General features: G+C 36.7%; 1 protein-coding gene across 2 annotated transcripts in view; it reads left to right on the forward strand.

Moving 5' to 3' along the window:
* Positions 1-1,523: 1,523 nt before the first annotated feature.
* CABCOCO1 (ciliary associated calcium binding coiled-coil 1) overlaps positions 1,524-13,300 on the forward strand; it is a 120,475-nt gene continuing 108,698 nt past the window's right edge. Inside the window, exon 1 of one of the 2 annotated variants that reach the window (XM_019444283.2) lies at positions 1,524-1,842. In XM_019444283.2, the coding sequence (XP_019299828.1) occupies positions 1,545-1,842 (298 nt within the window). In that variant the 5' untranslated portion in view covers positions 1,524-1,544. The remainder of the gene's footprint in view (positions 1,843-13,300) is intronic. The other variant, XM_019444282.2, reaches the window with a different exon arrangement.

Here is a 13,300-nt window from a genome sequence, read left to right on the forward strand (position 1 = left end):
AAAAATAAATCAAGTCTTTGAGGAAACTAGAAATGCAGTTTAGAGAAATCAATGCTTTAGCACTCTACCAAATGCTAAATTTAAAGAACATGGAGTGCTCTCACCTAGCAGAAGGTGTCTTTTTATTTTCAGTTTCTTTGAAGTAGTATCATAAGGAAACAATCAGATAATTAAGCATTGTAATGAGTTTGCGAGGTGGTAGTTCTTGTATTAACTCTGGCAATCACTATAAATTGACTATATTTTCACTAATTGCGGAAGTTCTAATGTAGTCCTTTTTAAATGGGGTTGGAAGTCATAAACACATTGTTGAATGACTACTCTGTATTAAGAACTAAACCAGTTTCTTTAGGGATGAAAATATCAAGACACTACAATCCACTTGAAACATTGGCCGAACATACACAAAACAAGAGAATTCATGAACATGGACTGATAGTACAAATTTTGGGCACAATTCTCACAAGCCTATGCTCGTGTTCAGTTTGACCTGAAAGGCAATGGGCAAATATAAGAGGCCCATAATGAAATATTATCCTGGCAGCTATGCACAGTGTGGACTAAAGTCAAGAGAAATATAATACAAACTAATGGTAATCCTAATAATATCTAGCAGTTACAGGTGCCAGACTCTGTTCTAAACATTCTCGTATATTAACGTGTTAAATCCTCACAGTAAGGCTAGGAGGCAGGCACTGTTATTATCTCATTTTACAGATGGGAAAACCAAAACATTTTTTAAAAACATGTGTGATTCTGGGGCGCCTGAGTGGCTCAGTTGGTTGAGCTTCCGGCATTAGCTCAGGTCATGATCTTACAGTTAGTGGTTTGGAGCCCCATATCCGGCTCTGTGCTTACAGATCAGAGCCTGGAGCCTGCTTCAGATTTTGTGTCTCCCTCTCTCTCTACCCCTCATGCTCTGTCTCTGTCTCTAAAAAACGAATAAACCTTAAAAAAATTGTTTAAAAATGTCTGATTTTTACAGGAAACTTTCTGCATAGCAACTTCCACGCAGGTAAATACAAGGTAGATTTTCAAAGCAGGTATTGTCATTCAGAGAAGAATATGAATACTGCCATTAATATATTATTTTTAAAATACTTTTATCATTGAAAACTTCAAATGTATCCAAAATAGAAAAAGTAGTGTAATGAGCACTCTCCTCCACGTACCCAGTCTTGATTCATCTACTCTACTTTCACTCAATGACCCAAACCCCTCCTCCCTCATTATTTTGGAGTAAATGCATACATTCTATCATCCCATCAACACTAAATCTTTCAATATGTATCTCTAATACGACACTTCTTTCTCCTTCTAAACGTGACAATAACACCTTAAAATTACAGTAATTTCTCAATACCAATACAGTAAAATCTCAATGCCAATCAATGATCAAGTTCCAATAATATGTCTCATTTCAGTATTTATTGAGAACTGGCTATGTTAGCATTAGATACTGCCATTTAAATTGCCTTTCTTCCCCCCCCCTCCCCCCCTTGCTTTCACTCTTACTAAAAGGAAGGAGCCTGTCTCTCTACCCGATGATTCAAAGCTCTGCTGTGAGGGCACTTCGCAGAGCTGCCCGCAGCAGCCGGGACCCGGGTCTCCGGCCGCCCCGGCCCCGCCCCTGCCTTTTCCCAGAGGGGCCCTCTTGCCGACCCGGAAGCCGCTTCGCAGATGAATCTGTTCCCCAGACCCAGACCCCGGCCCCGCCCCGGTTGCCTAGGCGACGAAAGGCCGCAACTCCGCGGCGAGTTAATGACGATGTCTTTGGGGACTACTCCCGGGGGAACGACCCCCGCGGCGACGACCCCGGCGGGAACCACACCGGAGTTAGAGGTACGCCGCTCCTTCCCCGCACCCGCGACCCCCCGAGTGCACGCCCCGGGCCCGCAGGGTCCGCGGCTGAGGTCGGCCCCCAGGGAGGCACCCAGCGCCCGGGTTGGGAGCGCGGCACGGGATGAGGTCGGGTTGAGAGCTGGCCTAGGGCGGCGTCGGGGTCCCAAAGACAGGCGGGGATCACTGAGGCACCGCCCCGCGCCCCCGAGCCCTGCCGCAGACCGCGCGATGTGCCCTCGGGTAGAAACTGTAGAAATAACTCCCTTGGACGTTTTCGGGTCCCCGCGACCTCACGACGGCGCGCTTCTCTCGCTTCTCTGCACTTGAAAGGGGATCTTGGAATCTAAAATGGGCCAGTCCGTTTTTGGAAAGTGCTACTGATTTTTTTGCAATGATCACTGTTCTTACTGTTCAAAGATGTCATGGAATAATAACTCTTCATTGTTGGTAGATTAATATTTGAAGGCCAGGGCTTGGTGTCTCCCTGGTTATTTTATCACTTCTCTAAATAAAGAAACACATGATAGGACAAAGGAGGGACGCTGGAAAATCGACCTTCTGCTTATGGCTTAGTTGCACAGCATCAGCTTGTCGTTAGGAAAGTTATTTAACTTCCTTGGGTCCCAGTGGTTTCCTGTGTTAAAAGAAAAAAAAAAAAATAAAAAGAAAAGGTTTATCTTTAGACCCCTCCCAACACCAACTCTCAATAATAAATGGGTTTTAGGTAACTTTAATTACTCATAAGCTTAGTATCCTATGATTTTAATTAAGGACATATCTGCTTTGCCAGATACTGCTAAAAAAAAAAAAAAAAGTTTAAATCTGCATGCACTGAGTCCATCATGTTGTTCTATGAAGTTTGTCTTCAGTTTTTTTTTTTTTTTAAGACTGAAGGTGCATAATAATGTTATAATTAACATTGCTATGCTCAACTCTCTTATTAGTCTAAATAACATTTTTTTGTGTTCAGAAGATAAGTATTAGCTGCTATTTTATAAATGAGGAAACACGGAGTCAATAATTTAGTGCCTGGCTTCAGAGATATATACAAGTTGTTCCCAATCAAGATTCTTCTGAATACTGTATGCAGACCGCTAAAGCATGCTGGCTTTCCTATGAGCCTTTTGAAATTAGCATATATTAAAAACACATTTTAATGTGATAAACTGGTTACTAAGCTAGTTACTCCCTTGTGACCTCTAATGTAAGTAATAACAGTTTCAAAAGTGGCAGAGGAAATTTCCCAATTAAATAGTGTTACTTAAATATATACAAAAACTTACTTAAGAAAATGCTCATTTGGCATTGTACACTGCATATACTTGTTTACCCATGTAGATATGTCCTTTCCAAGAAGATTGATAAATTTGGGGCTAATGAATCTGCACTTAAAAAAAAAAAAAAAAGAAATCGTTTTTAAAGATGCAAAGAAGTGCAATACTCCATGAAAAAAAAAAAAATCACCTTTTTTTTTTTTTTTTTTTTGGTTGGGTCAGATGAATGAGTTAGTTATAGACCTTAGATGATTATCTGCCATGTTAGCACCTGTCAGTGGGCACATTTGTTAATTTCCTGGAGGAGCAGGTATTCCCTGTAATAAGCAATTCAGAAAATGCTCAGTCTTTTAGTTAGTAACAAACTGAAGAAATCTAGATGGAATTTGGACTCACTTAGCTGTACTCACTTAGCCTGTACTGAAAGGAACAGGCATATGATATGCTGCTTGGTAGGAATGCCATTTTCCATTCTAATGAAAGCAGAGTTCCTGTAGGTCACAGAGAAGCCAGCTGATCCATCCAGCTAGCATTCATTAGAGTGACAAGGCCTGCCTGCAGCCCACTGGTGCCCACAATGTGTTTTAGGGGGCAGATGGAAAAGATGGCAAAGACCTCTCTGAGTCTGTTCCCAAGGCTACTGCTTTTCAGTTAGATACTGAAAAGCAGCTCAGCTCAGATTCTTTCCAGAGTTGATCCCCCAAGACCTAGTCCCTTATGGTGTCATTTCTAATATATTCTGTATCCAAATTGACTTAGCCAGTAGACCATCTAAGTCATCTGAGCCAAACAGTTAGTGAAATATTTCCTTTTTCGCCAAGTCGATCAAAAATAAAGCATAAGCTTCCAGTAGTTTGAGGTTTCCAGACTTATGTGTTGTCAGTACCTAGAATAAAAACAATCAGTTATCCTGATCACATAGTAGGCACTCAGTAAAACATGATAACTAATTAAAATCACAGGTGGTCTCACATACTCCAAGGAAGGTACTTATCATAAACCAAAATCTATTGAGATACTGTGAACAAGCAGGCATGAGATGCAGGTCCAGGATTTTTTTTTTTTTTTCTGTAAACACTGCATAAACTATTTTTGCCAACTTTTTGAATTCGACATTCCAGTTTCTTTAGTAACATGGGAGTAAATGCCTCCCTCTAGAAGATAAGACTAAATGTTTTGGAAATACCTGTGTAAATTCATAAGACTAGACAAAAATGACAAAAATCTGAAAATGTTTGCTATGTATAGATCTGAAAATGAAAGGTATTTATAAATATTTATAAATTAAATCATAAATGAGTTTATAAATGAATACTTAGACTGTAATCATTAGTCTTTTATCAGTAGCTTGTTCATACATAAACTGACTTTCTTAGTATCTTAAAAAAAATACTGTTTAGGAAATATAATCATTTAAGTAGTATATACATAAAAGGACTATACTTCAACTCACATTGGAGACCTAAAAGAAAACATAAATGATTATTGCCCAATTGCTTCTTCTGAATTATGTCTCTGAGTGTTACCCCATTCCTAATGGATGACATTTACTCAGTGCCTTCGAGACTTTATCTTACTTACTGAAGTAAGGGCACTTACATAATCTTGGGTGGAAAGGTAGTGTTACTTGTCTTGGAGATTTTCAACATGTCTAGGAGAAGGCCATAGACAATTCTCTCTACATTAGGTGATCTCCCTACAGACCTTGAAAGCAGCCTTCACTGCATCATCAACAGGTTAGAGAGAAACTCTTGGGGCTCAACTTGAGCAGCAAGATGATCAGGGTCTTGCAATTTCTGTATCACTCAAGAGATATTTATTGAAACCATTTTTAGCACATACCATGGGAAAACCTGAGCAGGACCATGGGGGGATGCCAAAAATATTGCTTTTTAAAATATTGTTGAGAAGATAGTACTAATGTTCTTCAAAATGTTAATATGCAGTAGTATTATTTATAAAACATTTAGAACCTCTGGGAATAGTGGCTGTGGGTTTGGAGATATTGACAGACATTTGGGCTTGTCTTTCTTTTTACCAGTGGTCTTTGAGTTTCCTCTCTTATTTTAAAAGTCCTGCTTCTCCTCTCTTCAGCTCTTTAAGGTTATGCAAGTAAACTTTAATATTTTTCTAACATATAAAGTTTTATTTTACGGGGTGCCTGGGAGGCTCAGTCGGTTAAGCGTCCGACTTCGGCCCAGGTCATGATCTCACGGTCTGTGAGTTCGAGCCCCGCGTCGGGCTCTGTGCTGACAGCTCAGAGCCTGGAGCCCGTTTCAGATTCTGTGTCTCCCTCTCTCTCTGCCCCTCTCCTGTTCATGCTCTGTCTCTCTCTGTCTCAAAAGTAAATAAACGTTAAAAAAATAAATTAAAAAAAAGTTTTATTTTACTACAGTTATGTCTTTAACATCACTAAAATGAATTTTTGATAGATATATTTGGTATATTTGAAATGAGGATCTAATTTTATCTTCTTCTAGACATGAACCATCAGTTATGCCAGCTTCATTTACTAAATAAACTGTCCTCTCTTTCCATCGAAAATGGACTGTCACTATCACATGTGTATATACACATGAATAAATGCAAGGATGGCCAGAATAGTAGAACAGAATAGAGAATCCAAACATATATATGTATACATGTATGTGTATAAATGTATATGTATGTATATATGTGTGTGTATATATATATATATATATGTATTTTTGAATTTCCGAAAACTTATATATATTGTACATTATTATATTTTTAATATCCTTTCTTTTCCAGTGACCTAATTTGGAAAGGTTTCACTCATTATTTTCCTTTTTGAAGATGTATGTATTCTTGCATAATTTTAAAAAATTATTTTGTAAGTTTCCAGAATGATACAATTGAGATTCAAAATTGTCATCACATTACATTTATGATGTGGGAAGGATTTAATTTTTTTAATTTGAAATTTTCCGGTGAATCTCCTTTATTAAGCCTTTTTATTAAACTTTTGATAAAGTTTATAACTTCTTTAGGTCTATATCTTTCTTATTATATTTATAACTAAGTATAGTTTAATCAAGTTTCTACCATTTCCATTTCTGATTAGTTTCTAATATAGAGAAAAGCCATTGGCCTTTATATATTTATGTTATGTAACCATCTTATCAAATTTCTTATTAACTCAAACCATGTTAGTACAATGTCAGGTTTCTTAGGTATGCAACCCTGTAATCTTCAAATAAAGATTTTTTATTTCTTAATTTTCAATATTTAAGACACATATTTAGTTTCTTATTATATTAGTTAGGTTCTCTGTAGAGTGTTGAATTACAATAATGTTACTAACCAAGATCCCTTTTTAGTTTCTGGTTTCATAAGAATGACTTCAGTTTTTCACCATTCAATCTGATGTTTTGGCAAACAATTATTTTTGTGTTTAAGTTTTTTTTTTTTCTATTTATGTTTTACTAAGAGTTTTGCTGCTGAATTCCAGCAAATGCTTGCTCATTATTTACTTATATAATTATACCATTTTAATCATTTAATCTGACATAAAAATATGCTACAGTTGTTAATGATGATCCATCCTTGCATCTCTGAAATTAACCTTATTTGGTCACAGCTTATTTTTCTTTGAGTACACTGTTGGACACAACTTTCTAAGATAATATTTTAATTAAAATATTTGCATTTGAATTCATTAATGATTTTGGTTTATAATTTCCATTTTGCTCTAGTTTAGGTTTTTCTGTGTGGACTGTGCTGACTGCTTAAAAATAAATTGTCTACAGTCTGTAATTATTAGACTAACAGAATTTATGTGTTCCTGATTGTTAGGTAGAACTTCAAGTGTACAACTGTGTGGGCATGGTGACTTTTTAAAAAGTAGACATCCAGTTTAATTTGGTCAGTTCCATTGCCTTTTTCACCTCTGCTCAAATTTGATAACTTCTATATTCTAGGAAATCACCCATTGTCTTATAATTTCCAAATGTATTTCCATATAATGTGGCATATAGTTATTTTTTCTTTTAATCACATTTGCCAAAGGTTTTTGCCTATTTTATTCATTATTTTAAATATCTAGTTCTTGTTTTGACTTATCCTTCTTTCATCTATTATTTAAAAATATATATATTTTTCTTTTTCTTACATTGGCTCCTTAGGATGGCCTGGACTGTAGTGAGGTGAGTGAGGCAGTCTCCTTGGGCACAAAATTTAGGAATGCCAAAATTTAGTAGTCAAGATGAACTTTAGTTGAAGGCATTTTTTAAAAATTGAAAGTTAATACAAAAAGCCCATAATGGATCAAAATTTTACATAAAGACAGCATCAGAGCTACTGAGTTTTCCTTTTGCCTTAGGCTCTGACATCACTCAACACAGTGCTGCTTCTTAGTACATTTATTTTCATGCTTGAAGAGAGCCTTTCAGAGTGTGGAAATTGCAGACTAGTCTATGTTCTCTAGGACTGTGAAACCCCTCTTTAGTCATGTTTGATGAATTGTGTTGTCCTTCTTTTAATGAACATTTATTAAGAATCTTTTGAGAATACTACCAGTGATGTGTAGAAAGATGCCCCGAAAGCTTAATTCTAGAAGAAAGACATATATACAATGTGGAAATTTTAGGTGAGTTAGAGAAAAAATTCAGAGACAAGATTATCTGGCAAATAATATTAAGCTTACAATTTTATTGCTTCTGGAATAATTGCTAAAATCCACCAGGTGGTGGAGTAAAATGAGTTACAGTGAAGTTTAGCTTACATATTTTTCTAGTCAGAGATGTAATTTTACAGAGAAAACCAAATTATATATCCACATTTTTATTAGGCTATTCATGAATTTTCTATTGTATCTTTAATTTTTATAAGTCAGAATATATGTGTTGAAAGATTAAAGATTTTTTTACCACCTTATATTCTTTCAAGTGCAAGGCAGCATATAAACAAACAAAAAAAGAGTTATAGTTTAAAATAGGTTCAGGAATTCAATTTAAAACAAAAGAAAACAACAACAAAACCAGAGGCAAGCCCTCCTACAAGATGATTATCGTAAGCTGTCGAGTTTTAGCAAAAAGAGAGACACTAATATTGAGCATCTTAGCTAGAGTTATTATTGTAAAAAAGGTTTAAGATTGTTGTAGTCTCTTTCAGACAGCTCTTGTGTGACCTATTTTCTTCTAATGTCTGTGTGAACATTTTCACATCTAATAAAATTTATTGAAGGTACAATGTACTTTTCATGCATATTTTTATTTGTTAATAATGACAGCAATCTTTGTTAAAATATCATAATGATATTTAACATGAACTCAAACCTAGGTTCAAATGACTTGCTGTAAGTCACAAAATTAGTCAGTAGTCAAAGCCTCATGAGCCCTCCAAGTCCAAGTCCTACTGTTCATCATGCTCCTTCACCTATAATGGCATCAGATGATAGAGATGAATTCAGGCAGTTGATTAACAACCTATGTTGATATGACTAGGATCTGCAGAATTCTAAAAAGAAGTAAAAGATTGAATGACTGTCCCTGATAAATTTACAGTCTAATGGAGTTGACAGTACAAGAATAATTATACTTTACTGCCAATAATAAAAAACATAACCAACAAACATTTAACAAATATATAGTCATATGTTACAGACTAAAATGCTGTCCTATCCAAAAACTGAGTGCATATAACTCAATTTACAAGTATCTGAGGGCCTACTAGCTGCAAGATATTATATTAGGTACTAAAAGTATTTTTTTCTTATTGAGTATATAATCTAATAGAATGACCTAGTTTAAATTGCTAACCCTGGGTTACAAAAAGATAGGTAATAAAGTACATTATTGTATGTCTGAATTAGATTTTTAAAAATAAAAATACAATAATTTAATATTAAATTACAAACATTAAGATGATTACCATTCCCAATAAGTGTTAGCTTTGGGATTTTTCTACTCTTGAAAAGAAATAAGGAAAATGTGGGATGTTATCTTGTTAACTATAGCAAAGCATTTTGTTGCTGTTCTTATTTATTGGAACCCATTCACACGGAAGGATAATTAACCATTTGTTGCATTGAAAACATTTGCTCCCTCCCCCACCCCTCCAAATCTCACAATTCTTGATTTTTGTGGAGCTGCTGCTTCCTATTTCTACTTCTCCATCACCTCTTCCATCCCCCATTCACAGCTCTTCTCCTCATGCTCTGGCTCTAGGCAGTTTGATCCATCCTCACACTTGGAGTGACTCCTAAAGCAACATTTTAAAACTTGACCTTTCTGAGTCTACCATTTCTAATTACCTTCTAAGCATTTCTTCCTTGATATGCATATTCCACTTTAAACTCAACCATTGAAATCAAACTCATCACGTCGCCTTCTTAAAACCAGCATCATCTTCTGATGCTTCCATTTTTATTGGTGTAATGAGAGTGCCACGTATGGTTCTTACAGACTGTACTCTGAACAACAGGACATGGCTGAGGGTTGAACAGGAGGTGAAACTACTGTATTCACAAGTAGTGCACTTAGACGCAGGGCTATATCAGCCTTAAACCTTTTAACACATCCTCTACTCACAGAGGTTGCCTGGTCATACAAAGGTGGCATAGGTGCTATTGGAGGCCCTAAGAATCATCGCCTTTCTCTCAGTCATCTATTTCAAAAACTCATACCCTCTATTCATTCTGGCCTCTTGTAGTCCCCCATATATAATATGTTGCATTCACCCCTTTCTTTTCATGCACACTGCTAGGAACCCAGTGCAGTCTGATGCCTCATTCCTGAAAAGTTCAAAAACATTTTCATTGAACTCTCCTCTAAGTCCTTTCTCTGCTCCTGTCTGTCCTTCACCCTCCTACAAATTGCCTTTCCTTAAAGCACAATTTTATCTTGTCACTTGACTGCTAAAAAATTTCATGGGTTCCTTATTCCCTATATTATTAAAAACAAACTCTTCAGCCTATCACTCTTTGACCAGCCAAGGTCTAAAATATTTGTGATCTCTTGTGCAGTATCTTGCATGTTGTAATCAGGAAATATTTATTTAATTATTAAATTTGAGGTCTCCCACAATATGTTTCCAATGCCCACTTCCCACTTAGATCCAACTAGTCCCTGACTTGTATCCATGACACCATTGTGTGAATTAGTTGATATTTATAGAACCAGTCCCCAAGTATCCTGTTGCTGATTCATCCACCTGGGGAATCATTCTTGCCCAATCTCACCAACGTCCATATCTGGACCTCCTCTCTATAGGCTTTCCTTGGTCTGTCTCTGTTCTTGTTCCTTTATTATGGCTCACTTTTCATTTTATTTTCTTGTCTTAAAGTCACCCTTGGTTTGTTCCTTCCACTAGACGTTAAGATAGTGAGGCTAACAAGTTGTTTCGTTTTGTTTTGTTTTACTTTTCTTTGCCTCCTCTTGAAGCCCAAGCACAATGAGGAATATGTAGATATTTTTTAAAGTTTGTAAATTGACTCATTCTTGTTTTATCGATTCCTGGATGCCTAAGAAGATACATATTCCAGACCATTGTCCTCCATAAAAAATCCAGAATACTCAAACTAAGATAGGACTCATGCTCCTTTCCTTTCTGAGTTTTCCATATTCTCTGTCTGTATCTGTTCTCTCTGTGTCTCTCTGTTTATATGTTCTCTCTATGTCTCTCCGTCTAAACTCTGTTCTTCCTCTTGGTTTGTGTTTGATTTCCATCCTGTGGGAAGCCAACGACCCACTTGAATGGTCCACTTCTGGGTTCCTTGGACCTGGGCTGCCTGAATCATCTTGGTGATTATGAGGGGACCCTCAGAGGAACAGTTGTACCCCCAAATTAAGTCTGCACAGCACCGCTTATTTGACCTTTGAGGATCAGTAAGTTCCTCCTCTGGGAAACAGTTGGTTTAATGCCGATGCAATTTTTGCCTCTGTGCTTCTCTGAATCTATTCACTGGGGAAAAGAAAACTTGGGAGAACTGATATGGGGACCTGTTCTCACTTCCTATTCTCTTTGTGTTCTAAATTTCTTTAGCTGGCCCTGAACCTAGTCTCATTTTAATCATAAGACTCTGGTTCAGCTCTTGGACAGTTTTTCTTAAGCCTGTTAGCTAGAATAAGAGACTGATTCACTTAGCTCCAAAGACAAAGGACACTTGCTCCTTCCCACCAGAAGGTGTTCTTAGATGACTCAGAACTGAGGGAAGTGTCAGTCCCATAGAGGAGATCTCCCCCATGATAATTCATTTTTGGCTTGCCTGGGATGCACACGTAAAACTGATCATCCAGTGCTCCGAGCCCCACAGTGGTTTTAGACTGTCACTGGGAGAAACCAAGACACATATGAGGGGAAGATCAGCCCTTTGGTGACTCTCTGGGAAGTTCTCGCCATAAGCAGCACATTCGATCCACCAAATGCTTTCCCTACAATAGAGTTTCAGCTTCTAACCCTTTTTCTTTCTTTTCCAGTGCTGGGTAGATGTGTCCTCATGGCAGTTCTGGAATGTTGGTATTGTGTTGAGGATTGGTGGCCAATCCTGTTGACCAAAACTCTTAGAATAAAGAAGTGGCCCTGCTACCCCTGGTTGCACTGGGTTTTCAGCTTATCTGGGTGAGGCATGTGGCAGGCTGGTCACTGCTGGGTGGTCATCTCCTTGTTGGATTGCCTAGAAACATGTAACCTGCCACAGGAAAAAATAGAAAATTTGAACAGACCAATTACCAGCAATAAAATTGAATCAGTAATCAGTAAACAGTAGTCCAGGACCAGATAGATGGCTTCACAGGCAAATTTTACCAAACATTTAAAGAAGTGTTAACACCTATTTTTCTCAAACTGTACCAAAAGAATACAAGAGGAAGGAAAACTTCCAAATTCATTCTCTGAGGCCCGAATCACTCTGATACCAAAACCAGATAAAGGCACCACCAAAAAAAAAGAGAACTGCCGACCACTATCGCTCATGAATAAATTTGCAAAGATCCTTAACAAAATATTAGCAGACTGAATCCAATAATACATTAAAAAATCATACACCACAATCAAGTGGGATTTATTCCCAGGATGCAAGTGTGGTTCAATATTCATAAAACAATCAATGTGATACATCACATCAATAAGAGAAAGGATAAAAACCATATGATCATTTCAATAGATGCAGAAAAAGTATTTGACAAAATACAATATCTATTCCTACTTCAACGAAGTAAGTCTAGAGGGAACATACCTCAACATAATAAAGGCCTTATATGAAAAACCCGCAGCCAATATCATAGTCAATGGTGAAAACTGAGAGCTTTTCCCCTAAGGTCAGGAACAAGACAAGGATGTTCACTCACCACTTTTATTCAACATAGTATTGGAAGTCCTAGTCACAGCAATTAGACAACATAAAGAAATAAAACACATCCAAATTAGTAAGGAAGAAGTAAAACCCACTATTTGCAGATGATGTGATACTATATATATAGAAAATCTGAAAGACACCACCAAAAAGTTATAAGAACTGATAAATGAATTCAGTAAAGTCACAGGATACAAAATCAATGTGCAGAAATCTGTTGCATTCCTATGCATTAATAATGAAGCAGTGGGAAGTGAAATTAAGAAAGCAATCCCATATACAATTTTACCAAAAACAATAAAATATCTAGGAATAAACTTAACCAAAGAGGTGAAAGACCTATACTCCGAATGTTATAACACACTAATGAAAGATGACACCAAAAAATGGAAAGACATTCCATACTCATGGATTGGAAGAACAACAATGTTAAAATGTATGTAATACCCAAAAAATCTACAGATTTAATGCAGTCCCTATCAAAATACCAACAGCATTTTTTATAGAACTAGAATAAACAATCTTAAAATTTGTATGGAACCACAAAAGATTTCAAATAAAGCAATCTTGAAAGAGAAAAAAATGGAGGTATCACAATTGCAGGTCAAGTTATATTACAAAGCAGTAGTACTTAAAAACAGCATAGTACTGGCATACCATAGACACATAGATCAATGGAATAGAACAGAAAACCCAGAAACAAACCCACAATTGTATGGCCAATTAATCTTCAACAAAGGAGGAATGAATGTACAATGGGAAAAAGACGGTCTCTTCAACAAATGGTGTTGGAAAACTGGACAGCCACATACATGCAAGAGAGTGAAACTGGACCACTTTCACCATACACAAAAATAAATTGAAAATAGAT

This window comes from Panthera pardus, unplaced genomic scaffold (genome assembly GCF_024362965.1).
Source record: "Panthera pardus isolate Hobbes unplaced genomic scaffold, ASM2436296v1 HiC_scaffold_22, whole genome shotgun sequence".
NCBI classification, from domain to species: domain Eukaryota; kingdom Metazoa; phylum Chordata; class Mammalia; order Carnivora; family Felidae; genus Panthera; species Panthera pardus.